This window comes from Anoplophora glabripennis, unplaced genomic scaffold (genome assembly GCF_000390285.2).
Source record: "Anoplophora glabripennis isolate ALB-LARVAE unplaced genomic scaffold, Agla_2.0 scaffold84, whole genome shotgun sequence".
Taxonomy (NCBI): Eukaryota; Metazoa; Arthropoda; class Insecta; order Coleoptera; family Cerambycidae; genus Anoplophora; species Anoplophora glabripennis.
Genome location: NW_019416213.1, coordinates 164,661 through 190,784, shown reverse-complemented (window position 1 = coordinate 190,784; position 26,124 = coordinate 164,661). Strand labels below are relative to the sequence as shown.

Here is a 26,124-nt window from a genome sequence, read left to right as displayed (position 1 = left end):
TGTATCAATTTTGAAAGATTTAGAGGATTGCAATTCAAATTAGCGATTATTCTTTCTTATGCCTCGTAAAAAATGCAAAACACTACGGAATACAATTCCTTGAGAGGCCATGCGAATGTAGATTTCCGCAAGATAAGTTGGCTCCTGAATTTTTTACGACGATGTTTATTCTTATTGGGATCTCCTAGTTTAGTAGATGGAAAAATGCCTCCCGAGGATTGAAACTCCGTTCATGGTTTCCAATATTTTTTTTTCGTATACACACTCCTTTGTTAAGCAGAAAATAATTTTTTCAAACCTAATATGATACTTTATGACTTGTCTAAGATACTATAGAAAAATTAAAAATTATGGATATTTTCCCATCTTTTAAAATTAAAATGTGTATGTACCTAATCCTATAACATATTTTCAAACAGTAAGATGCTTAAAAATTTTTCAAAAACATATCAGAACTTCAATAATACTATCTACAGAATGTCCCACAATTTTTTTACTACTTTCTTGATTTTGTATAGAGAATGTTCAACTTCTTAAAAATGTAAAAATGACTCCAAACATCTTTCGAAATATCGAAATAATATTATTAGTAATTCCGAGAAGGCTGTAAATTCAATGAACTTGGAAAAAATGATTACCTTATTTCATATCACTTAGATAGTTTAGACATACGTACCTACTTATAATTTTCGTAATTGTATCAAAAACTTCTCTATATATAAAAATTAATCAAGTCAAGGTTTTAGTAGGATAAAGATCAATAAATAAAAGAACACTATATTTTAAATCATTGCCAACGTTTTGTTGTTATTTTACACCATCCTCAGGGCTCGAAATTTGAAGTGTCTTTTGTCCAACTTAACAGTTCTAAATATTAAGAAGATTACAACAATTTTTACTGTGAAAGAAAACCACATTGCAATTGTTCCATGAATTATAAGTACACATATAAGTGTCTAGATACGATCTTCTTAATTTTTAGAACTGTTAAGTTGGACAAAGGACACTTCAAATTTCGAGCCCTGAGGATGATGTAAAATAACACCGAAACGTTGGCAATGATTTAAAATATAGTGTTCTTTTATTTATTGATCTTTATCCCACTAAAACCTTGACTTGGATAACTAATCAAGATCGCAAAACAGTCGAAACGTAATAAAAATTAATCAAAATATATTTAATTCAGACTGGAAGACTATAAAATTTTACTGATATTTTCTATTCCGTTATTGGATTATAAATTAATTTTATTTAAAGTTATTTTTTTAAATTATGGAATCATGCTTGATATTTGTACCATTGGTAATTAATTAGTATTGTTTTCTTGATATTTCTTACAGCCTATTGGGATTTTGGAAAACATCCAATAACTATTCTTTGGTTATAATACCAAATAAAATTTTAACATAAATTTATAAATAAAATAATGTTTTACTTTTCAGGACACACTGTATAAGTGGCTCTTGTTAAGCACATTTAATTTTTGGTAGTCTTAAAATCATATATTTTTAGTCAAATTAGTCATTACAGGAAAAAATAAATAAATTTGCATACCTATCTCCTCATTGTGTTTAAATTTAAAATAAATGTTTAAGTATATGTATATCTTTTGAAACAAAAAGATGATTAAATTTTTTCTATCATAAATTTTAATACTTACCAATATCAATATGTTTAGATTATCAACATAAACAAATGTCACAAATGTTGAATTATACAATTATACAGTGTGGTTTATCACTGTATAGTTGTATAATTCAAAATTTGTGACATTTGTTTATGTTGATTTATAACTTTTAAATTAGGTCTATACTGACAAGACACCAAGCAGCAAATTCTCTACATATTCTGGAAACTACTTTGTCACATTGTCCATAAATAACAAATTATAATAATCCTCATTAGTATAATTTAAACGATGTCCGGGTACTTTTATTTAAATTTTCAGCAAAAACTATTACAGACATAACGATAATTTGACAACTAACTTGACAAATGTCGAGTTATCTTAATTGTTTTTGTAGTTTTCTGGTCATGGCCTTTTTGATAACAGGTATAATACCAGAAAAATTGTCCAAAAAATAGAACATTGACATCTGAGAACCGCTCGAAGGACTTTTTTGAAATTGTGGTGGTGTTATACAGGCCGCGACCAAGCTAAAATATTTTCAAGGTCATCGTACTTCCGGTTATACCGGAAGTCGATAGCAACTTTCCTATTTTAAATGGAACCCCCTGTATATTATTGCATTTTTAGAAAGAGCATTTATTTTTAAGTTGAAAACATATAGCACGAGATATTTTGATTTTTAGACAAAAATTGACAGCAAAATTTAGTTTTCCGGAAACATAGGTTTATTTTTTTGTGCAAATTGGACATTTTGTAGGGGAAGACCTAATTTATCGGATTTGATATACAAATTTTCTGTACGCCCTGTATATATCACCTATTTTAATTTACTACAATTTCTTTAAATAGTTTAAATGGTAATAGTGTAGATTAAAATTTTTGTCAATATGAAAGACAACAGATAGCTAACCATCCTAGATTTCGAAAGATGTCCTTTATTTTTACCATGTGTTCTCTATATATATGCCAACTTTGCAAATTTAAAACAGTTCTCTGATTTTTCAAATGGGACACCCTGTATTTAATAGACATTTCTTTTTCTACATTTTATATTACCCAACTTTTATTATGTTATTTCTAGTTATTTTGCTAATATTGACTTTATAAAAATTGTGAAAAGGCTGTATTTATTATCTACTGTTAAATTTCATGATATAATTTTAATTATTATCAACAGAAAATTACTACAAATAATAGAAAAACTTTTAAAAAAGATAATGCTTTTATTGAATATAAAACTATTTACACCATGTTTGGCAGAATTTTTCGATAATCTTCCATTTAAAAAAAAATAATTGTTTCCTCGCTGCTACATTTTCATACTCCTGTATATTTCTTTACCCTGTATATTCTGTTTAGAATTTGAAAGATATTATCTATTTAAACTCTTTTTTGAATATTTTTGTATATGTCAATAACAGAGCTACTGCAGTTTGTTACATTAATGGACCACCATGTGCCTATTAAAAATTAATTCATAAATAATTTTTACATTAACAAAGATCTAGATAGCCTGAAAAAAAATTGTTTAAGTACCTGTTTATTTTTTAAGAATTAATTTATAAACATAGATATCCCAAATATTGTTTGCAGTATGTTTATGGGTTTCATTTCTTTTTAAATAAAACAAATAAATTCTCGCAATCAAAAAGAGTGTATTTACAAAGTTCAGTCTTTATTGTACAAGGTAACAAACAAAACTACAGCAAAACAAACGACGGTTTAACAGAATAATTTAATATACATACCTAATTAAAAAATTTTTGTATTTACTGTAATATATTGGATGAAATGATACCCTTACTAAATGCAAATCCCAATAACAGCGAGGTAGCACTGACTGTAAGAATTAAAATTGCCACATACGACACATCTTCATCGCTACTGGTTGTCTTCTCGGGTTGTTTGAGGTACTTCGGCTGCTTAGGCAGATTTGGGAAATAAGTAGTGTCGATTCGCTTTACGAAGTTGATTAAGTTTGGCCACATATTAATAATATTGTTGATTTCGTTTGAAGGAAATGGTAGTTTTACTAACGGTGCCAAGTAGGCGTACACTATAACGTCTAATGTAGTCGGTTTGGTCCCAAAAAAATATTCACTAGTCCCTAGCCTCGTTGAAAGTGATGATAAGCACTCCGTTGCCATTCTTTGCAGATATTCCTTTAATAAATCGAGATTAGTCTCCGTAGGATATAAAATTTCCATTAAGTTCATCGCTTGGTCTTTGAATTTCCTCGTACGCATATAATTAAACGGTATAGGTAAAGATTTCATGAACCATATATTTGTGAATTCGTCACTGTTTCTTTGATCCAACCAATACACGAACTCAGTGACGGGTTTCAACTTAGACTGGACCAAATTGGTTAATGCCAGGGATTCACTGGATTGTTTCGAACTCAGTTTGTTGTCAATGTTGTAGTTTAAAGTCCTCAAATATAACATCATCTCGTGAAACGACTTAAACAGCAAATTCTTGTGAACGAATGTCGGCGCATTGTAGAATACACAATGTTTAAAGTTGTTTAATAACCTCACTTGGACAGGCACCTCGGCTACGGCGGTGTACAGTATCGATTTTAAGCATTCGACGTCGAGAGAAGGCAGGGAATAGTCACCGTCGTACACGTACAACTGGAATTTTTCTTGTTGACTCATTTTATGGCGACGTTTTATACAAATTGAGTTGTTTCACACACTAATACTTTAAAGAACAGGCAACTGGGCTTTTTGAGGTTACATTACTTTTACATTTGACAAATAAAGCATGAGCGAATGGGTCGATACATGGTCGGTAAAACAGAGCAGCGTTTGTATCGATGATAGTCACCAGCGCCAATAATAAAATTTAAAATGCTCAGAGCTAACTCAGTTGTAATGTTCAGTGCTATCGAGATTTCTAAATACTGCATATTTGAAACACCTGTTTGAGTTTTAATTTAAGGTGTTTTCAACACACTTCAATAGTGCATTTGTAATCCTGGTTGCATATGCACCTGTTATATTAAGAAGAAATGTCCTAATAAAAATTGGTTAGGCTGTAAGCGCATATTTGGCTGTAATAATCTGTTAGTGAAGGTAACGTTTACTTGGGCTGCGTCGTATTTTAATCAAATCAAGCGTGTTAGAGGGCAGGATTGATGTCAGTCAAATAAGCGTTGAATTATAGGAACTCAGAGGATAATTACCTACACAGCTTGTCGTATGTTATCCCTTTAGATGGTTATTAGTCACTCTTGATTTAATTAAGTTGAAATTGTAGCTGTAAACGAGATTACATTTGGAGCATAGGAAGGACAGGTACGTTTCTTGGAACAAACATGGACCAGGGTCGTGTAACAATTATTTAGAGACTATTTCATGGGTTAAGTGACATTTTTTTAATTGTGAAAAATGTTCCTTTAGGCTTTTAAATTTCGGTACTAAAATATTTTCTTCATGAGCGCATGTAGCATGACTTCAATTAAATAAATAAGGGTATTTTAGTCGGTGAATGAACGTTTTTAAATGCTTGTGATTTATGTTTGAGATGGAATCGTTTGAACCATTTTTAACCTAAAATATTGCAGCAGCTTTGAAACTGCATATTTCCATCCTATAAATTGTCTATGGAATTTTTAATATCTAGATGTCAGCTCGCTATTTTCCCAGGTATTATTCGATGGAAACTTCTCGCAAAAAATGATCTTTGACACGGTTTCCTGATTCATTACGCCTTGGATTTTAAACAGAAAATATAATTTTAAATTAAGCTTCCGTTTCCTACATCCTTTGGTAGGTATGTCACATACATGTACTCGACAATAGGTACGTATAGGTAGGTATTTGCCAGCTTAGGAACAACGCCAGGCGGACTTTTCAATTTTATCGCAATCGCGCGAAATTGCATTCTGCATGTTCCTTGCTCTTTGCAATGAACGAGTAATGAAAAATGCAGATATTTCGACATGTTGCTGCGAAAAGTTATTGTTTTTTTAGGGGATTTGTCGTCGTAACCATGCAGAATATTGTCATGTTTGTGTACGACCAAAAATATGAGAAAAAATATCGTTATTAAACTAGAAATTAGGTATTGCGATTGTCTGTATTCTACATTACAAAGGACATAAACCAGTTTTTATTCCAGTATACCTACCTTTTTAAATTAGCGGAAAGAGATTATAAAACAATAGCAACGAAGTAAAAATAAAGTGAGATAAACAAATATTTACAGCGTAATTATTTTAAAAACATGAGCGATTTTTACGTGTTTCAAAACAAATTATTATTTTATTATGGAATTAGTGAAGCAAGTTCATATTTACTTTGTTGTCTTCTACAAAATATACTGATTAAATATTTTGTATTTGCTCAGTGCTTGCTTACTTAATAAGTTATATTGGAATAAGATTATTTCAGATATTCATTATGGTTTTGGTAGTTATTTGACATTTAGTTCTGTTGATTGCAAATAGATGGCGTATCGGTAAAAATCAATTTATGAATGAACGGTTAAGCTATTTTTCACGAACAGTCTCATATTATGGTTAGTTTAATCTCTTATTATGGTTAGATTAATATATCCAGGTCCAAAAAAAAGGAGCTCACGCACTTCAAAATCTAAGGTAACCGAACCAAATATGGGCATCCCTAAGCAAATTATTTTTTTATAATTACAGTATTTGTTATAAAATAACTAAATTACTTGTAGATATTCCTTAGATCATGAGAAATTATAAAATGTGTAAAGAATTGATCAAATTGTAATACAGTTTGTTTAAAAAAATAAATAAAAAAAACGCTAATGCTCATATTAGGACCAGGGTGTCCAAATATGGGCATTAGGTGCCCATATTTGGGGCAAGTGATTAGGTAATAGGAACATTTTTTTCATTCATATGAAAATAAGATATTGATGTGGTATAAACAACGCATAAACTTATTTTATTAAAAAAAAAAATAAAATAAAACATTGCATTCTGGAAACATAAAAAATAACAATAACATACCTATAAATTTTGTAAAGTACAAAACCTAAATACTGAAATATTTTAACAGCTTAAGTTTCACATGTCGGGCACTTGAAATTTTTTATTTTATCCTTTGAGGTCAAGCCGCAACATTCCTCATGTACCCAAGTAGTACATAGGGTACATTGTCTCATGTCTATTTGTCGATCCTCATTAGATAAAACACAATACCAGGATTCATTGGGATTTGACAAAGCACTATAAGATGTATTTTTCTTCTTAGATTTACCTTTTAATTTGGCTGTGATTGTTTCATCGTCAGAAAACAGTGCTTTTGTTACTTGAACAGCCTTGTAATTAATGGCTTTTTTGGCAGGATTTTTAGCTGTGGACTTTGTAGAAAGATCTGGAGTTGGAAGCAACTCTGAAAAAGATTGTGAATGGTTACCATCTGAATGGTCACTGGATTCTTCGGCAGTAACATGTGCCGGAGAAGAAATTGACGACGATGATGCTTCTAAGTCACTATCTTCGTCTGTGGAACTGATGTCTTGACGATCCTCAGAAGTTGAAGGTTTAGTGAAAGCTACAACGGGATGATTTGCAATGTTTTTCTCAGGATCTTCTTGAGGTCTCTTTGATATCGTTGATGGTGCAAATGCGGTTTCTGGTATTATAGTTGGGTCAAATGGATATATGCCAGTTGCTCGAAATCCTGCTGCTACATTTGATGGTGTAGTCGCTTTTGGCCAAACTTTAGAAAACACAATGCCAAAACTTGATTTGGTTAGTTTTCTGTCTGGACGAACGCCCCAAAAGCGTTGTAGCTCATCGTCCCAGTGGTACTCAAATGAACGAAACACTGACTTATCCATAGGTTGTAATTCATGGGTGCAGTTGCTCGGAAGACACAATAACGTTATATTAGCTTCGTCTGCAGCAGTAACAATATTCGCATCTAAATGGGATTTAGCTCCATCAAAAATTAAAAGTACCTTTCCTGGAGGTTTATGTTCGGCAAAGTGATGAACCCATTCAACAAATGTAGCACAAGTCATGCTCACTTTTTGAGTCATGAATACTTTAGCTCCAGGAGGAAGATTATCCGAAAATTCAGGTTTATTCCTTTTGCCTTTGAAAAGAATGACGGGTGGTATTACTTGGCCTAAAGCATTCCCACAAGATACCACTGTCACATTTTTGGCGTGTTCTGGTGCTACAAAAGGTACTCTTTTAGAGTTAATATTATTGGTTCCTTATGAACAGTTAGCTGGCACCCTTTCTCGTCCATATTAAATATAAGGTGCGGTTTGTCCATAATATCTAGCTCTGTCATAACTCTATTTAATGTTTCATAGGCATAGCTTAAGCCATTTTCTTCCTACTAGAGGTAAATTTTGTTTGCTGGTTAGCCACTGAATATTATTTGTGTGGCAAAATGTGTATACACTTCTGCGTAACACTTTTGATGTCAGAGGCATTCCTATCTCAGCTAATCTAAATATCCTAGAGCACAGCTCTTCTTCTTGTTCCTTGCTCAAGATAGGCTTGCGACCCAAACTTTTAACCTTATTTCCAGTTCTGGCATGTCGTTGTAATGTACTGCGTGGTATTCCAAAGTTTATTGATGCCCGCTTTATTTTCATTCCTTGCTCAATTGCTGTAACAGCAGCAGCCAAAGTCTCTGAACTCCATTGCGCTCTTTTTTTTGGTGGCATTTTCTAAAAGAAAACAATACCTATTCACGTTTGTTCAGCTAAAAAAAATGTTCCAAATATGGGCACTGCCCATATTTGGAACATGCGGTAGTGCCCATATTTGGCACATTAAGATTTTGTCAGTTCTCTTATCAAAACTTTTTTCTTCAATGAGGTAGAAAAAAACCTAAACTTTTACATGCAAGTACATACATTTAGCTATACATTGACATACAATAGTTAACATTTTGTAAATATTTTTACGGCAAAATTAATAAACATTCACCGAAATTACTACTCTCACGTCTGTTGTTGACAGTTCTGCTAATGGTAATTATCAGAACGCCCTCTCGTGATCCGTAGAATACTTAACTTATAGAGAAGACCTATTTAACCTTACTCGTCGTAGAGAACTTTGGTATTTGAGGAAATAACTGTTTTTTAGCAAATTCTTAGAAAGTGCCCATATTTGGATCAGTGCCCATATTTGGTCTAGGTACCTTAAACAGTTTTTCGTGTCATTCTAAAAAAAGGAAAAAGGCACGCAATCAGCGACTTACTGACAAAACCTAAACACTTTTCGGTATGATTGGATAGAAAATGCGCCCAGTAACAATAATGAAACCAAATATAGTACTTTATTTACTTTATTTTGTTAGTTTCTTTATAGCCGACCACGAAAGTTTAGTAAGTGCTTATTTTAGAAACAGCACTTTGTTATTAATAAACTCAATTCCTCGCTTAAACAACATTTACTGCAAGTGTATCAACAATTTACAGGAAATACATCACGAACCCATTCCGCGGAACACTTCTTAAATACCAAAGCAGAAATAGTTTTACTTTATTGACGTCGAGCGTAATAAAACAGGATGTAAAACTCGCGAGTCCGTCCGTAGCTTGAGGATTTTTCAGAGTACTTCGAACTCTTCTATTTATACGCGTAGTTTGCTCGAAGAGATGACTAGGCAGAGAGGTATAATGATTACTCGTATCGATTGCAATGCCATTTGTATATAATAACAGTATAAGAATATTATTATTGATGTTACATTAATACGTAATTGTATTATAGTCGGACTGACGTCTGTGCACGCGAGTCTGACATGCACGTCGGCTGAAATAAACGAATTTATGACTGCATTAGCAGGCAAATATTGCACGTACAACGTTCTATAATTTTCTAATGTAGTTCACTTCGACGGATAAAGAAAATGCAGAAAGTCATAATATAAAAGAGAAATAAATTTACCTTGGCCCACTAGAAGTCCAGAGATTAACTTCATTGAGCGTTTTTGGTTAATCAGAAATATACAAGGTACTGGCACACAAAAATGTCCATAAATATCAGAGATCTCCGTAACAGCTGTTGACAGAAGAACTGTAGAATTTTGAGGAAGGATATTACTTAAGGAGCTCACGTGGCTGCATGCTTGGATCTATGACAACGGTTGTGGTGGAAAGAGTTGTAGCTGTAGAGGCGATTGTACTATATTTGATGACGGGGAGTCTATTGTATTACCAACAAAATGTAATAATGTATGGTGCTTAACTTGACGGGTTTGACAATTAAATTTTGAAGAGCAAGTTGCAGAATGATGAGACGAGTTGAGACGATTTAAGCATTTTATTTAGCAAAGTTGTATTAATCGGAAAAGAGGTATCAAAATAACACGGTTCTTAGAGATTGTTAGCTTGAGTTTGTAAGATTACTATTTTTTGTCATTTTAATAAATGAAGTGAAAAATTAAAAAAAGAAAAATGTTTCATGCAAAAGTTACGTATTTCTTCCCGCAGAATACGAAACTGTAATAAAAAATATGGGTTTCCATTTAAAAAATCAAGGTTGACCTTGATAATTGACGTTAAGGTTAATTTTAAGGTTAGGGGCCATCCATAAATTACGTCACACGAATTTTAGGACTTTTGAACCCCTCCCCCCGTCCTTGTCACAGGTTGTCACATTTTTATAATCCCCCCCCTCCTGATGTGACGTCACACATTCTTTAAATTTAGGCATGTATTTAAAAATAATCGAGAAAAAAACAGCTATTTTCATTTTTTACTTTTTTTTTATTAAATAATCAACATAAAGTCCAATATTTCAGATAGCGAGAATGCTAAATTATTAATAAATATAGATCAAGTTCGTAGATTTTTATAGTTTTTTATTCACATCTAAATTTCACGTTTTAGTATTTTAAATTTTAACATGTGACGTCACAAAACTTTTGACCCCCCCCCTGCCCCTTGTCACACATTGTCACATTTCGGTGATACCCTCCCTCCCCATTTACGTGTGACGTAATTTATGGATGACCCCTTAAGGCAATTTGATCCCCCCGAAAGCTGGCAACTTTTGTTGGAAATATTTTTCACCTTCTTGCTTATTTCTTGAGATATTAACCTGAGAATCAAAATGGAGCAGTAAAAGTATAGCGCACTCTGGCGAGAGAACGAAGTATTTTGATCAAAATGTTTCATACAAAAGTAACGTATTTTTTCCCGCAGAATACGAATTCAATAAAAAATAAGGGTTTATATTAAAAAAATCAGGACTGACCTTGAAGTGACCTTGACAATTGACTTCAAGGTCACCATAATTTGACGGCCTTGAAACCTGATAACTTTTGTTCGAAATATTTTCTAATAAAAGTCGCATTAAAATTTATATATCTTTGATAGCGTTGCCAAATTTTACATTTTTCTTTCATAATTCGGTTCCTCTCTCACTTTGCTAAAAAAAAGGTATACCGTACATCAGTTGATATCTTGTACCGTTTTTCAGAAAATCGAATTTTATTAACAACATACATTTATTGTATCAAAAATGTGATACCTACTTGGTGATGAAATCTTGGTTTCTATAGAAGTAAAAGAAAAAAAGAGAACTGTTAAGATGTTCAATATCTATGCACCTTGAACTTCAATGCATTTTCTGAAATTACTGGATCATCTCTGCTGTACTCGAAATAACATGTGGTGATCATTTCTGATGATGTCGGCGTATGTAATTATGCGATTTAATAATTCTTCCCTACTATAATATAGGTGTTTGATAAACAAGACTTTTAAGATGGCCCCAAGAAAAAAATCTGGAGGATTAAGATCGGGAGACCGAGACGGCCAAGGAAAAGGACTATCTCGACCGATTCATTGATCGGGAAATGTGGTATTTAAAGAAGACCGTACTGCCCTGCTAACCATCGGGCACAAGCCACATGTTATTTCAAATATTTAAAGGGACGTCTTCCAAAAAGTGGTTAAGGTGTTCTTGCAGTAAATATAGGTATTTATCGCCATTTAAAGTGTCATCAATGATATGTGGTCCCACTAAGTAGTTTCTAATTATTCCCATCCACACATTAATAATAAATTTTTGTTGGTGTTTTGTCTGAATAATAGCATAGGGATTTTCGTCACTTCAAATATGCAAATTCTATTTGGAAAGCGGTTGGCGTAAATCCGAACAGTTTCAGAAGCATTACATTCTGCATCTAATGTACGATTAGCTGAATATCTGCAAATTCTTCATAGCTAAAATCCTCCATGATATTGAATCAACAAATGGTGTCAAAATGATTTATGACAAATATCTAACTACTATTTATGCATACTTGTTGACAGTCATCTCAATTTCCAAAGAAACTAAGATTTTACAAAAATGTTAATATAGCATTTTTGATACATGTATGTTATTAATACTGATATACAGTATACCTTTTTTTAAGCAAAGTGAGAGAGGAATCGGACTATGAAAGAAAAATGACAAATTTGGCAACGTTTTCAAAAATGTATAAATTTAAATGGATAATTTCGTCTGCTCCTGTACAATCCAGCCATACTCATTATCAGTTAAAACTTCGAAATGAACATTGCCGTGAGTTACTTTAATTGCCCAAATTTCATTGTTGTCATGGTAACGACTTAGAAGTTATAATTGGAATTTGTTTTTCAAACTTCTTTCTTTGGAGACGAATAACTCCTCAACCTCAACGATGCCCCATAGCAAAATCTTTTTTATGAAGTAGTACAACTATTTTGACCTCCCCTGTACATCCCTTCATTTTTCATATGACCATAACTCCTTTCCTTTAAAATGGAATAAAGATAGGAGAGCTGGTAATAGAATATACATTTTTTCAAGTTTTGTATACAATCCTGGTAGCTATAATATATTGCACTTAAAATCTTATTAACTCAGCAACAGTTTTCCAAGAAGTTTAAGAATTTTAAATAATTTATATAAAATGATTTGACTCGCATCCAATTCCATACTTATTTTCGATTTTTATCGGGATAGCAGCCAGTATCGTGACGAAAAAGTTTCCAATCTTGAAAAATACATAACCAGATGGAAATAACTGTACCGGAATATTCTTCATAATTCATGAAAACGAGGACTGTGTAATTTCCTAATACTTTCAAAACTATGTCGAACTGTTCGAAGTGTAGGAAACGTGTTATTATAAAAATTGTCGTCGTGGAAATATAACTTTTCCACGAAATATCGGTTATAGAATCGTGACGGCAAAATGTTGAAAATAAACCAGTGTGTCCAATCTAGTTAACTGAAACGAAACAGATATTTCTGTTGCAATATTCTTCACGAATAGGATGATCATTTTTTCATATTACATTCATAGAAGTTCATGATAATGAATGAATAATTGGTAACACACGTTTAAATAAGTTCTTCACTTCATTTGTACAAGATGTTATACAATAATATTTTACAGGGCTTTTTTTACATACATTTATCCTTGAATTAAAAAGTCTTTTTAAAAAACGTCCTGTATATTTACATTTTAATATAACAATATAATACCAGCCATAAATCCTGTAAATCGATATAAAATGCGCACTGTTTTAAGAAGGATTTTACAGTTACCTGCCATGTCTGAACGAGACACAGGAAATCCAAATACTAACGAACGAATTATCGAAAAAATTGCTCTCTATGTGGTGGGATATCGCGTTCCTATTCGGCCGTAAGATTAAATTCTCACTCCAGACGAGAAATTAAACTGAAATTAATTAAACAGGTCCTTGCAACCGCGAATAGACTTAAAAGATAATTTTAATTAAACGCGTGCCTTTGTCTAAAATTGATTTAGCGTGACTACTCCACACTTATCCGCTGCTGGATCGAGACCCTCGAACACAAAGATCGGCGGATGAGGGCCGTCACCGACGGTCTAATCCGTCTCACCTGGTTAATAAAATTACCGAAATAACGATCCGTTTGACTCCATCAACCGGGGGAGATCCGATAGAGAGGTATCAGTTGCCCAACTGAAATGACGCTGAAACGAGAGACGTGAAAGTTGCTAATTGATTGATTAAAAAGTTATTCTCATTGTCAGATGAAGAAGATGAAGAAGAATATTAAGTCTACTTTGAACTGCGGGGTATTTATTAAGTTGGAGTCTCTAATCCAACGTAGAACTCAATAATGTAAGCAAATTCTTCTTATAACATTTTTTCTGAATTTTGAAACACCTACATGAAAAGTCTTTGTAAAAAGTTATTATAACGAACGTTCAAATAAAAACGTGGTCAAGTTGGTTATGAAAATTTGGACGTAGGGCGTAGCGTATAGCAAATGAACTTAAACGTCATCTGTCAAAGCGCTATATCGCCGCTATCAATTTGAATATTTTCGTTTTAAAAAGCGTTTAAAATGGTATTTTCTCAAGAACAAAAAGTTTTTATCATAGAGTCCTACTTTAGAAATGGACGCAAGATTGATGGAATATGGAAGTATTCTATTGAGGAATGTTTCATAGAATTTCAAAATCAATTTCCCGGCGTTGTTGAGTACAAAATTTTTCAAAGTGCAGTTCAGCGTTGTGTTAATGTTTTTCGTGAAACGGGCAGTGTAACAAGAAAAGAAGGAAGCGGCCGACCTAAAAAGCGGACTGAAGAATTAAAAGAAAATGTCCAACAAATAATGGAAAATGCGCCAAGAACTTCTGTACGTGTTTTATCACAAATGGTGGGAGTATCAGTCGGTACCTGCCACACAGTGTTAAAAAAAGATTTGCGTTTGTTCTCCTATCGTTTAACTTGTCAGCAAGAACTTCATGAAGTTGATTTTCCGCGACGGGCTGTATTTTGTGAATGGTTTTTAAACAACTACGGTGAACTTCATAATATCACCTTTTTTTCTGATGAAGCCTGGTTTCATTTAAGTGGTTACGTAAACTCACAGAATATGAGAATGTGGTCTTCTGAAAAACCAGATAACTTTTTTGTCGAGGGCCCTCTACACGCTCAAAAAATTGGAGTTTGGTGTGCTCTCAATCGAAGGAGGATTTATGGACCTATTTTTTTTAATGGTACTCTTACTGCGCAAAGGTATAGAGAAGAAATTATCGCTCCTTTTGTTAACCAGCTGGAAGAAAACGAAATTACAAACTTTTACTTTCAACAAGATGGCGCAAGGGCACATACGGCAGGCGAGACGATGAATATGTTGAGGGAAGTTTTCCAAAATCGACTAATAAGTCTCAATGCTGAACATGAATTTCCACCGAGGTCATGTGATATTACGCCGTGTGATTTCTTTTTGTGGCCTTACCTTAAAAACACTATTTTTGAACTGCCTATTCCTGATTTAAACCATCTGCAGGCTCGACTTATAGACAAGATTCGTGAAATTAACAATACCCCGAGCATCTTAGAAAATGTCTTTAATTCTTTGAGGAACAGGTGTGAAAAGTGCTTGGAACAAGGGGGGGGACACTTTCCGCAGCTCCTTTAATTATTGTTTGTTATTGTTATCACGATTATTCTTTAAAATAAAGTTATATAGTCATTAACGTTATTGAAACTGACAGCTGCTATACAGCTCGTTGAAAAATAAGGTTAAATTGGTCGCTATAAGCTACTCCCTACGTCCAATGTGTCAGAGCCAACTTCGACCACGTTTTTATTTGAACGCTCGTTATTTTTATGGTGTTTACAATTTTTTTAAGAAATACTGAGATTGATAATAATATCAAAAAAGTATTTAAAAAAAATGAAGTTAACAAATTGCAAATCAGTTTTCACTTTTTTACTGCCCACCAAAATCTAGACGACCTATCGGAAAATTTGTCATTTTATGTGGTAGATTACCTACAGTTTAAGGTATCTAGAGTCATTTTCCACAAATTTATTAACTGTAAAATAAAGGTCAAACGTAATATCGTAGATATAGATTCAAATTGATCCAAACAATCGCATCGAAAAATTTTAAAAAGTTGAAGTTAAGTAGCTATTTACAATTGACAAAGTAGGATGTACTAAAGCGTTATAAACAAATTGTTCCACTATCAGGCCATAGCCGCTCGGGAATTCCCTCTTTTTACATTAAATTGAGCTTATTTTTACGGTAATTTAAAAAGAGATAAATCACCCACGCCTCTTTGTTCCCAAGATAGCTTTTTTATAACATTAATTGTCAATTAACTATTGAACGTATCGCACCGGGATTTTAGATAAATAGAAATAAAGAAAGGATTAAACTTTTAATTTCAGAAAGTTTTACATTGATAGTTCATGTAATAAACGCGCGGGAGAAGGAGCGCCGGGCCCGCGCATGCGCGTGAAAGTCGCTCTCGTCGCACGAGATTTTTGACTTGAACGTTTCAAATTCGGTTCAAAACATTTCCGCGGTCAACCTTTATTTTACAGTTAACAAATTGGTGAAATATGACTTTAGATATCTTAAGTTGTAGGTAATTTAATTGCCTACAACATAAAATGACTAATTTTCCGATAAGTCGTCTAAATTTTTGGTGAGCAGTAAAAAAAGTGAAAAAACACGTAAATTTGCCACACATTTGCATTTGCCATCTTAGCGTCACTTCTTTCGAGTTAATTTTTTGATATTGCCATTTTAGATACCCTTCTCCGTCATAGAATGCAATAAAATGTCTACTAATTATTTTTTTACGTTCAAACTATAATTTGACTGGAATAATAATGAAACTAAATTAGCTATGTCTTGTGGCGACATATTTAAAAATGATCTACAAACTATTAGCTACGACCACCAATGGCGTGGTAGTCAGTGCCCCTTTTTTAAACAGAATTTCTACACATATGGCTTTTTCCGAAATTTCTTGACATTTTTCAAGACGTTGATTAGTTTTAAACGAGAAACTGTTCTTGCAAAATTATCATAAAATTTGAACATCCTGTATGTGCCGAACAAATTTCTAACAGAAAATAATTCCAGTTATACAGGGTGTTTAGTTGAGCTTACATTATTGTATTTCCTAATTTCCTGAATTGTATAAACATTGTATTTGAATTTCTAATAATTTTCGTGGCTTATCTCCGTTTGAGGTCGAAGTAGGCCTTTCCATTCCGAACAACCAACTGTTATTCTGTAACCCCCGAAAAACCGCAACTGTAAATTTAAGGAATCCGCCAAAAATCCCCTTTTATCGGACGCCGAAACAACGTAGCGTCGCGGACTAATTGACGACACGAGCGGCCCAATAAAATTTTAACTGAAATACAAGCGGGGCGGGCGTTATCTTGGCGCGAGGAGGCAGCAGCCGATGGTGTGTTACGCGGTAACCGGCGAATTTACGGTTGTTTATCTCCCCGGTTTACGAGTAACCGACTCCCGAGCATTTACCAGCCATAGTCGTTAATGCCAAACGCTGGAAATTGTTTAAGGAAGTAGGGGTGTTAAATCCGAAGTGCGCAATTTAAAACTACATTAAAAATTTCCAGGTTTATGACAGTATAAAGCCGGATCGCCCGTCCTTTACTGCGTCTCTTCGGCCGGGATCTTTGTTTGCCCCCTTCTTAATTAATTTATTTTTGCTAGTTTGTATCTGACCGTGTTTTATGACCGTCTTTATTGCGGTGACATCGTCAAACGTAGTTATCGAGATTTTCAACGGGAATGAGGATAGTACCGTAATAGTTTTTAAGACCTGGTTTACACAGAGATCCAGTACCATTGGAGTTAACGTCATACATAAAGGGTGCACAAGTCATCAAATCAAATTTCCATATACTCAAAATTACTTTCTATAATCAAAAATGTTATTTTAACAGGTTCTCCCAGCCAGTGACAACAATTAGTCAGTGTAATGATGAGTTTTATAATATTTATGTATGATTTATCCTAGAATTGCTTCTACAAATAGAAAATGAAATTTTCGAAACATTTAAGACCGTTAACAAGTAAAAAAGTTATGTGATTGTTAAAAAAAATGATATCCTGTATACCGTTTTTTACTTATTCTTACAAAGATTATTATTCTCTAATAAATAATGACTAAAGATCGGAAATGTTAGGGCGGGTTCTCTTTTGTGTAATTTTATTCAAACAAAAAATGGCAATCGTTGCCTTCTTACAATTTAGACCAAGAAATAAAGGTGACAAATCATCGAGAGTTCATGAAAATTACTGGGCGTGATTTTATTCTTGGAAAGTCTTGGGAATGATAATTATACAAGAGGTGTCTCATCAAATGGGCCATGAAAAAGGATTAATTATTTTGTAAAATTATAATTAATATATTTTTTTATAATTACTTAGTATAAAAATATATAAAATATTTCCATAGATACTGACAGTAGAAATTTTTTTTTACAATAATTCATTATAAATTTCAAATTCAATTTGGGGGTTGAGGGGGTTAAATTAATTTTGAAGGGTTAAAATCATTTTGACAACATCTTTTTATTGAGAACTGTTGTCTAAAACATTTCAAATAAAAAAATTTCAAAAAAAAATTTTTTTCAAAAAATTCATTTTTAGGGGGGTGGCTTTACAAGGGTAGAAATAATCCAGAAGTAATTTTTTCGTCGAGCTACCCCAAATTAAAAAAGAAGGTTCTACATTACATAGAAGCTGAGATATTGCAAGTTTGACATTGTCAGTTTTCTCCTGGTCGAGAGGAAGATCCCCCCACCACCACTCCCTGAAGGGCTACTGCCGCGTACCCTTACTTTGACGGGCCCTGGATTGATCAATTATGGGCAAATTCAATTAAAATTAACAGGGCATAAAGTTTAAACCTTCATTTACAAAATGTTAAAATTTCAGGTCTTAATGTTTATAACAAATTGCTCTGTGATATAAAAAAAATTGCTAACTCCATACCTATTGATCGTAGAAACTTGTTTTTTTCAATTTGTAGGTTATTTTACGAGCTTTCGAATGGTGTATATAACTTCTTTCAAAAGTTAAAAACCGCGGAGTTATTTTATTTGTTTATTAGGGAAAAAAGTGTTTTTTTATGTGGTAACAATTATATACAACTAAATTTGAAAAAAATTATTTGTTTTTAACTCGAGGATACTTGGTGTCCCTTCGTAGAAAATGAGCCCAAAAAGAACGTTTTAGTCATAACCCTGTCCCCGGAATAGTAATTTGAAAATGGGCCTTTTTGCAAAAATGGGATAAATGAATGGAATTTTGCAAAAAACATTCAGTAATAATAATAAGTAATTAGTAATGGCTTTTTACAATAACGTGTAGAACGAAAAATGACGAATTTTTGACCTATTTGCTGATAAAAAAACAATGACGATATACTTTTTTCATGGCCCATTTGATGAGACGCCTCTTATATTATCATTCCCAAGACTTTCTAACATAAATAAAATCACGCCCAGTAATTAATGAATTTCAAAATGTTTCCTTTCCTGATCTAATTACACTCTTTACATTGTAAGAATATACAGGGTATTGCATAAGTGTGTACAAAAAAATTAGGACTGCATTCCTTGGAAGATTTTAATGGGAGTCTTTCATATAAATTTTTCTAATTGGAGCCTCTCCTAAAAAGAGGGGGACGGTGTAAACTTGTTTTTTTAATTTTTCTCAAAAACCGTTGAATGAATATAAGCAAACGAAAGGGATGAAGTAAACCACCCTTTCAGACTTTTTCTCCAAACTTTTTTATTCTTTTAGCATTTTTTGTTATTCAAATTCATAATTTTCAAACATGGATCATTTTCCTCTCCCTCGCCGTAAATGCATCGTTGCATATTCTTTATTCAGAATAATAATTTATTCGCCATAATTAATTGCAATAGATACTGATCTGTATTAAATACCTGTTATTGTCATTGTTTGACATTTACCAAAAAGTGTTTTAGTGACAGCTCAACGGATAAATTACATATGTGTTCAGAGTAGATAAACATCTACGTTCCAAAATATGGACTACCATATTTTGCAACTTCCTAAAAAATTACTTTTTTCTCAAAAACTAAGGTAGTACAAAATATTTCTAAGACACAAAATAGTTTCTGATTAAACAAAGGCATTTTAAAACATTATTTAGCTTATGAAATCTAAAAGAATACAAAAAAATTGGGAATAGATGCGGTATAAGAAATGAAGTCAATATCGTAAAAAAATTGTAAAATCCTTATAGTTTTCGAGAAAAAAATTATTGAAGTTGTACTACTTTCAAGCAATAGATCGCTGGACAACTGTAGTCTCTAGCGTCATTTGCAATACGCGTGGAGAGCCACATAGCCTCAGCGACTCCCAATACGATCGTCGTTGCGGCAGTGTTTACAATAGTTTTTTTAGTACCTAGTTAGTTTTAAAAATAGTTTGCGTGTATAGCAACTCGGAGTTGATGGAATTTATGGTGAAGCAAGACAACATTTGTATTATGGTGAAACATTTGGGTTATGGTGAAGCAGGACATTTTTGTTAGTTCGTAGAAACTGAGTAAGACAGGACCAGTGTTTACACGTCGGTGGATAAAATTTTGAACTGTTGTTGTAACATCAGGTATGTCAAATTATTTTATTAATTCAAACAACAAATTAATTTTATTAATTAATAATAACAATAGCGGCAAAAGCGGTTGAATTTGCTGATATAAAATAGGTCGCATTGTGCGAGGTTAGGTTTTACAGTGCACCACTTTCCAATGCCGTGCAGAAGTGTATTTTTAAATCATTTTCGAACGGCCGTTTTTGATTTTTTTTTATAAAATTATATTTGTAAGTGTACATTCAGATTTTTTTTTTTTTTGATAAGTCCTGAATCTATATATACATATATATGAAAGACCACCATTAAAATTTTCCAAGGAATGTAGTCCTGAGTTTTTTGTAGACACTTTTTAGAGTTGTAGCTTCAATTTTATTAAATTACATTGCTTAATAGAAGAAAAAAGGTTTATAGTAAAATGAATGTTAGGATTAATATTACGAGGTTAGTCAAAAATAAAGGCTGGTGAAGAAGTTCTCAAATAGCGGAAGAAATTCTTCACTGTTACAAAGCGAATTAGACGTTTGTAATCGACTTCGGAAATATTTAAGAAATCGGTAGTGCAACTCTAGATCAGAGTCTAGATGTTAAGGAAATATATATGTATATAGGAAGAATAAGAAATCTTGATCGCGACCGCTTAGCACAGTGGTCCGATCGGAGTTATTTTAATGTCGTTGTGTAGGTTGGACCTTTCTTCGTCCAATACAACATTCTACCATTATGTGGGTGGCAGTGGGGAGGAAAATCGAGAACATCTACGTTTTAGCTATTGAATATATAAATGAAGCACGAAACCGAAGTTTTCCAGTGCTCATAGTGTAAGGGGAGAATTTGTGCAGGGGCGGCAAATTAATATACTTATGGTTTTCAAAATTAAAAAAAAAGGAAAAATTTGTACCAATAACTAGGTGGACGATATTCATTTGTGATTCTGGAAGTACCTAAATGGTGCAAATTTATACAGTATGCTATCGTTTTCGAGTTATAAGGCCTTTCTTAATTTTCGACAAAACTGTCAACACTATATCTATCTTTTTACAATAGATCTGGTAAAAAGGTTTAAATATTATACAGGCACTTTTTTAATTATGTGCCACAGTTTTTGTAGAAATACAATAAATAATTTAATGTATGTATTTACAGTGCTGGGCAACTTAAAGTCCCCACTAGTTGGGTTGCTCTCATTCTCTCGCGCCCCACCACAAATAATTAGGTATGTTTCGGAGTGGGAGTGTTGTTTGGAGATATACACCGTGGTACAAAAAACTGTTGTATTCAATAGGGTAAATAATAATTAATCCGATAACAGTTGCATTTGATATTTTAAAATATATTATTTTATTAATAATATGTATTTAACATTTCCTAGTTAGTTAAATAAGAATCTTGGAAGATTTTCTTTTAAAATAAAATGTTGAAAACCATTTACTTTATTAATCACTGTTCGCAACATTCACATACCTCCATATTTATTTATTTTTTCCTTTACTAGGGATATTCATTTATAAATATTCTTGTAAATTGAATACATACAGGGCGGGCCTATAGTGATTATATTACTTCTATGCCATACGGATAAAAAATAATTTTTTGCGGAATTGAGAGGCGCCTTAAGAGGGACATTTTAAAAATGTTATGAAGTATATTTTAAACATGATAATAATGAAATAATGATGGAGCAGTAAACAATCTTCATTCTGATTCTATGTTTTATATATACAAAATCCTTCAGACAAAATAATTAATGTTTCCGGGAATGAATCAAACATAAACCTAAATTGCAAATGAAAATATAAATTTATTAATAATTTATACACCATAAACGTAAAAGATAAAGATGATTTTTTAAAAAAAGAATTTATATTATACCACTTTGTAATAATAATTGTGTATTACAATTATGTAGACCAAATCTAAATTGACTCATCATATATCTCTCTAACTATAAAATTAATATTAAAAATAATAAACGTAATTGTGCTTGGCGCATAAATAGCTAATAGTTTTCAATTAATTTAGATATATTAGTTATTAACAATGACTGGTATTCGATGTAAATAAAAACACGTTTTTAACAAAATATATACCTACAGAGATATATATTTTTTTAATGAAAATAAATATTTAAACGAAAATAATATAATAATAACAGTAACACTAACAATGACGATAATAATAATAAAAGATAATAATAATCATAATAATATAAATTCACAAATTAATGAAGTTTATAATTTACTCAAAATTAAACTGACCATTGCAATGAACGATAATAAGTCGGTTGAAATCAGTAAATTATTCCCTGCAACTATTGAGTTATATTAGGCTGTTTGCAAATAAGCTCAGTACTCAGTGATGTTTTACGAGCAACAGCAAAAAATCGAACGAAGCACCTGCGGGAACAATTGAAATTCACGCATACGTTCTAAATGCTACTACCATTTATTAGCAACAACAAACAATTTAAATTTGTATAAAAAAACTCAATCTAGACAGAAACACGTGTAATAGACAAATACGTATTGTCTAATGGTAGTAGCATTTAGAAGTTTTAGAACGCATGCGCATGCGTGAATTTCAATTGTTCCCGCAGGTGCTTTGTTCGATTTTTTGCTGTTGCTCGTAAAACATCACTGAGTTTATTTGCAAACAGCCTAATATGACTCAATAGTTGCAGGGATTAATTTACTAATTTCAACCGACTTATTATCGATTCGTTTAAATATTTGTTTTCTTTAAAAAAATATATATCTATGTATATACTTCGTTAAAAACGTGTTTTTATTTACATCGAATAAAAAAAGTGTCATTATTTTATTAATAACTAACAGCTAAATTAATTGAAAAATATTAGCTGTTTATGCACCAAGCACCATTACATTTATTATTTTTAATATTAGTTTTATAGTTAGAGAGATAGCAGATGATGAATGAATTTAGATGTTGAGATGTTTGATCTACATACTGTAATACACAACAAAGTGGTATAATATAAACAACATTGCTTCTTTTTTAAGAAAATCATCTTTATCTTTTACGTTTATGGTGTATAAATTATTAATAAATGTTATGTTTTTATTTGCAATTTAGGTAGTATATAATTGATTCATTTTCGAAAACATTATTTATTTTATCTGAGTCTTTGTATATACCTGTAAATATATCATTATTTCATTATCATCATGATTAAAATATGTATGAAATATAAAGAAGAGGCCATTGCGTTTTAAAACCATGTTTGATGCGGCCTTCCGAAACACCCTGTATACTTCATAACATTTTAAAAATGTCCCCCTTAAGGCGCCTCTCAATGCCTCAAAAAAATATTTTCTATCCGCATGGCATAGAAGTAATATAATCACTCTTAGCCCGCCCTGTATGTATTCAATTTACGACAATATTTATAAATGAATATCCCGAGTAAAGGAAAAAAAATTAAATATGCAGGTTGTGAACAATAGTTAAAAGAGTAAATGGTTTTTAACATTTTATTTTAAAAAATTTTTTCAATATTCTGATTTAACTAACCAAGGAAATGTTACGTTACAAATCACTAAAATAATAATTTTCAAAAATATCAAATGCAACTGGTATCAGACTAATAATTATTACTTACCCTATTGTACTATCAGAGTTTTTGGTGCCACGGTGTAGTATATCTCCACACCCCACTCCCAGTCCGAAACATTCCGTAATTATTTGTGGTGGGGTGCGATAGAATGAGAGCGACCAGACTGATGGGGACTTTAAGTTGCCCATCATTGTACCAGTGACGACTGATGAGTAGAGTTCGGGACTCGGTCGGATGACCATAGCCGTCGCGTCGGCCTTTCGCTACAGCGCACCATATGAAATCGGTAATAACGGCTGTTATTGGTTTCGCGTTTGCTTCGTGTATACGTGTTTTAATATTCTAATATCGAATGCGCCAAGGGGTAAAAAACGACCTTTCGCTGATAAAATACGCAAATTTATTTATTTTTATTTATACTTCTGTTTATTTATTTGTTTACGATGAACACGCCTATGACTAGCCGACGAAAACCCCGAACTCTACTGATGAGGTATTTTATTTTTTAATAAAATTTCTTTGTTAAAATTTTATTGGAGAAAATGTATTCTTATTTAAATATAAACTTGTTAGTGTTTTCACACGGTAGATATCCCTCTGGCGGTTTTTAATCGATAATTTCGAGAATGGCCCGCTTTTTATTAAAAATCGGACATGCCTAATTCCTCCGCCCCCTCCGAGCGATAATTCTGACGGGAATTAATTCCTCGGCCGGGAAAGAAATTAACTTGTCGTAAAGTTGTAAGCCGCTGTAAATTTCCCCGGACCAAATAAAGTATATGCACTTTTAAAGTTGTCAACCCCCCCTGCGGCGCCCACCCTACAACTCCCCGGGAAGCAACTCTTAAAAAAACAGCTAGAGTGATTTATGCTAAATTGGCCTTAAAAAATTAATAAGATGTGGGGAAGACTAAGTGGGGAATTAAAAATGCCAAATGGCTTATCGTAAAAAATACGGGCGCGAGGGGAGAGGGGGGACGCGGCCCTTAAAGGACGGGAAACAAAGAGGCAGAACTTTCGTCTCTTGACGGGATTCTTATCTGGTAATTAGGAGACACTCTGAGACGCTTGCCGGTTTATGTGTTTTTGAAATTAGCCGGCAAGTAAGCTCTTATACAACGCCCGGTTTTATAACAAACGCTAAATTTCCTTATTCTGGGAGATAAAGGGTGCAACACACCCGATAGCGCCTCTCTCAGGGCCTAATGGAGAGATCCATAAATGTCTGAGCGATCTATTCGCGCGTCTTAATTGGCCCGATGAATTTTTAAACTCTCGCACTCTTCACAGCCCATTCGCAATTGAACGTCTCTACACTGAAATAAACCAACACAAACTTTAGGTTATTTTGCTCAGAAATTCAAAAGAGGTTGTAAACAATAAATGTTAAAAAGTTAGCCAGAAATTCGCAATGACGAAAAACCTACTAGCAATTAAAACTTTTTATAAGATTTCGCAGAACTAGAATCGATATTCCTTAACAATATCATGGCTCTCGTCATAGGTTATATGTACAGACCTCCGAGTTTTACCAGATAAAACTTGCATGGACGTTTTTTTTTGCTAAATTTTGTTTTAAGTTATTGGTTTGCACCTTACAATTGTTTAGTATTATCTTTTGTTATTTGTTTTGATTAAACTTGCTGGTATTAGAAAAAATCTCTCATGATTTCAATCATCTTACTCTCCGCACCAAAAGTAAGTAAGGCTTGATTGATTGGCTGTTAATGAAACTGTAGTCACTTATGTAAAATGATCGGCTATTTTAACTTTATTAGAGTCAACTCCCTTATCAAAAGTTGCGGATTTGAACCACAAAGATACAATATGTACAGTAGCAACTGGGTAGTTCATGTACCATCCCCTTGAATTTGTCAAAAGTTAAAAACTATTTGTCGGTTTTAATGTCTCATTCTTTGTTCAGGCGGGAAGGACATATTTGAGGATTGTTCAAAGTATCTAACCATTTTTTATATTTAATGCGATCTCTTAAGTTGATTGCGAATAGAAAATCCTCCCCCTCCTCTCCATGTTAATTAATGAGAAGCAATACGAAAAAATTTTCGATGTAAACGATTTGGTGCATCTTCAAATATTTCAACGATTCCTTTATACACATCACCGGTTAATAATGAGGCGCTCACTTTCCTTCTTCTGTAATTTTCTTCGTCAAGAATATTGAGCAGCTCTGGCGGCCACAAATTCTACATATCAGAAAATGGTTTCAACTTAATTTTATATTTTTCATAAAACATTTCTTGCTGTGGAGTTCCACATTGTTTTAATTACATTTTCTGTATAATGTCTCTTCAACCAAATATATATTAAATTTTATGTGACAAAACTGAAAAGGAACTTGCATTAGAATATCCTGTAATAGTAACGAGCGTTCAAATAAAAACGTGGTCGAAGTTGGTTCTGACACATTGGACGTAGGGAGTAGCTTATAGCGACCAACTTAACCTCATTTCTCAACGAGCTGTATAGCAGCTGTCAGTTTCAATAACGTTAATGACTATA

The 26,124-nt window shown here is 32.7% G+C and overlaps 2 protein-coding genes across 2 annotated transcripts; both read right to left on the bottom strand.

Annotated features, from left to right (window-relative positions):
* Positions 1 to 3,271: 3,271 nt before the first annotated feature.
* Positions 3,272 to 4,416, bottom strand: LOC108904466 (metaxin-1). The gene has a single exon (XM_018707039.1). It carries the CDS (start codon positions 4,288 to 4,290, stop codon positions 3,400 to 3,402), a length of 891 nt encoding a protein of 296 aa, XP_018562555.1. The 5' UTR covers positions 4,291 to 4,416; the 3' UTR covers positions 3,272 to 3,399.
* A 2,254-nt stretch (positions 4,417 to 6,670) lies between these two features.
* On the bottom strand, positions 6,671 to 8,299 carry LOC111692376. Its single transcript, XM_023456359.1, has 2 exons — positions 8,032 to 8,299; positions 6,671 to 7,797 (listed from the first exon to the last, which is right to left on the bottom strand). Exons 1-2 carry the CDS (start codon positions 8,297 to 8,299, stop codon positions 6,671 to 6,673), a joined length of 1,395 nt encoding a protein of 464 aa, XP_023312127.1.
* Between the last annotated feature and the right edge of the window lie 17,825 nt (positions 8,300 to 26,124).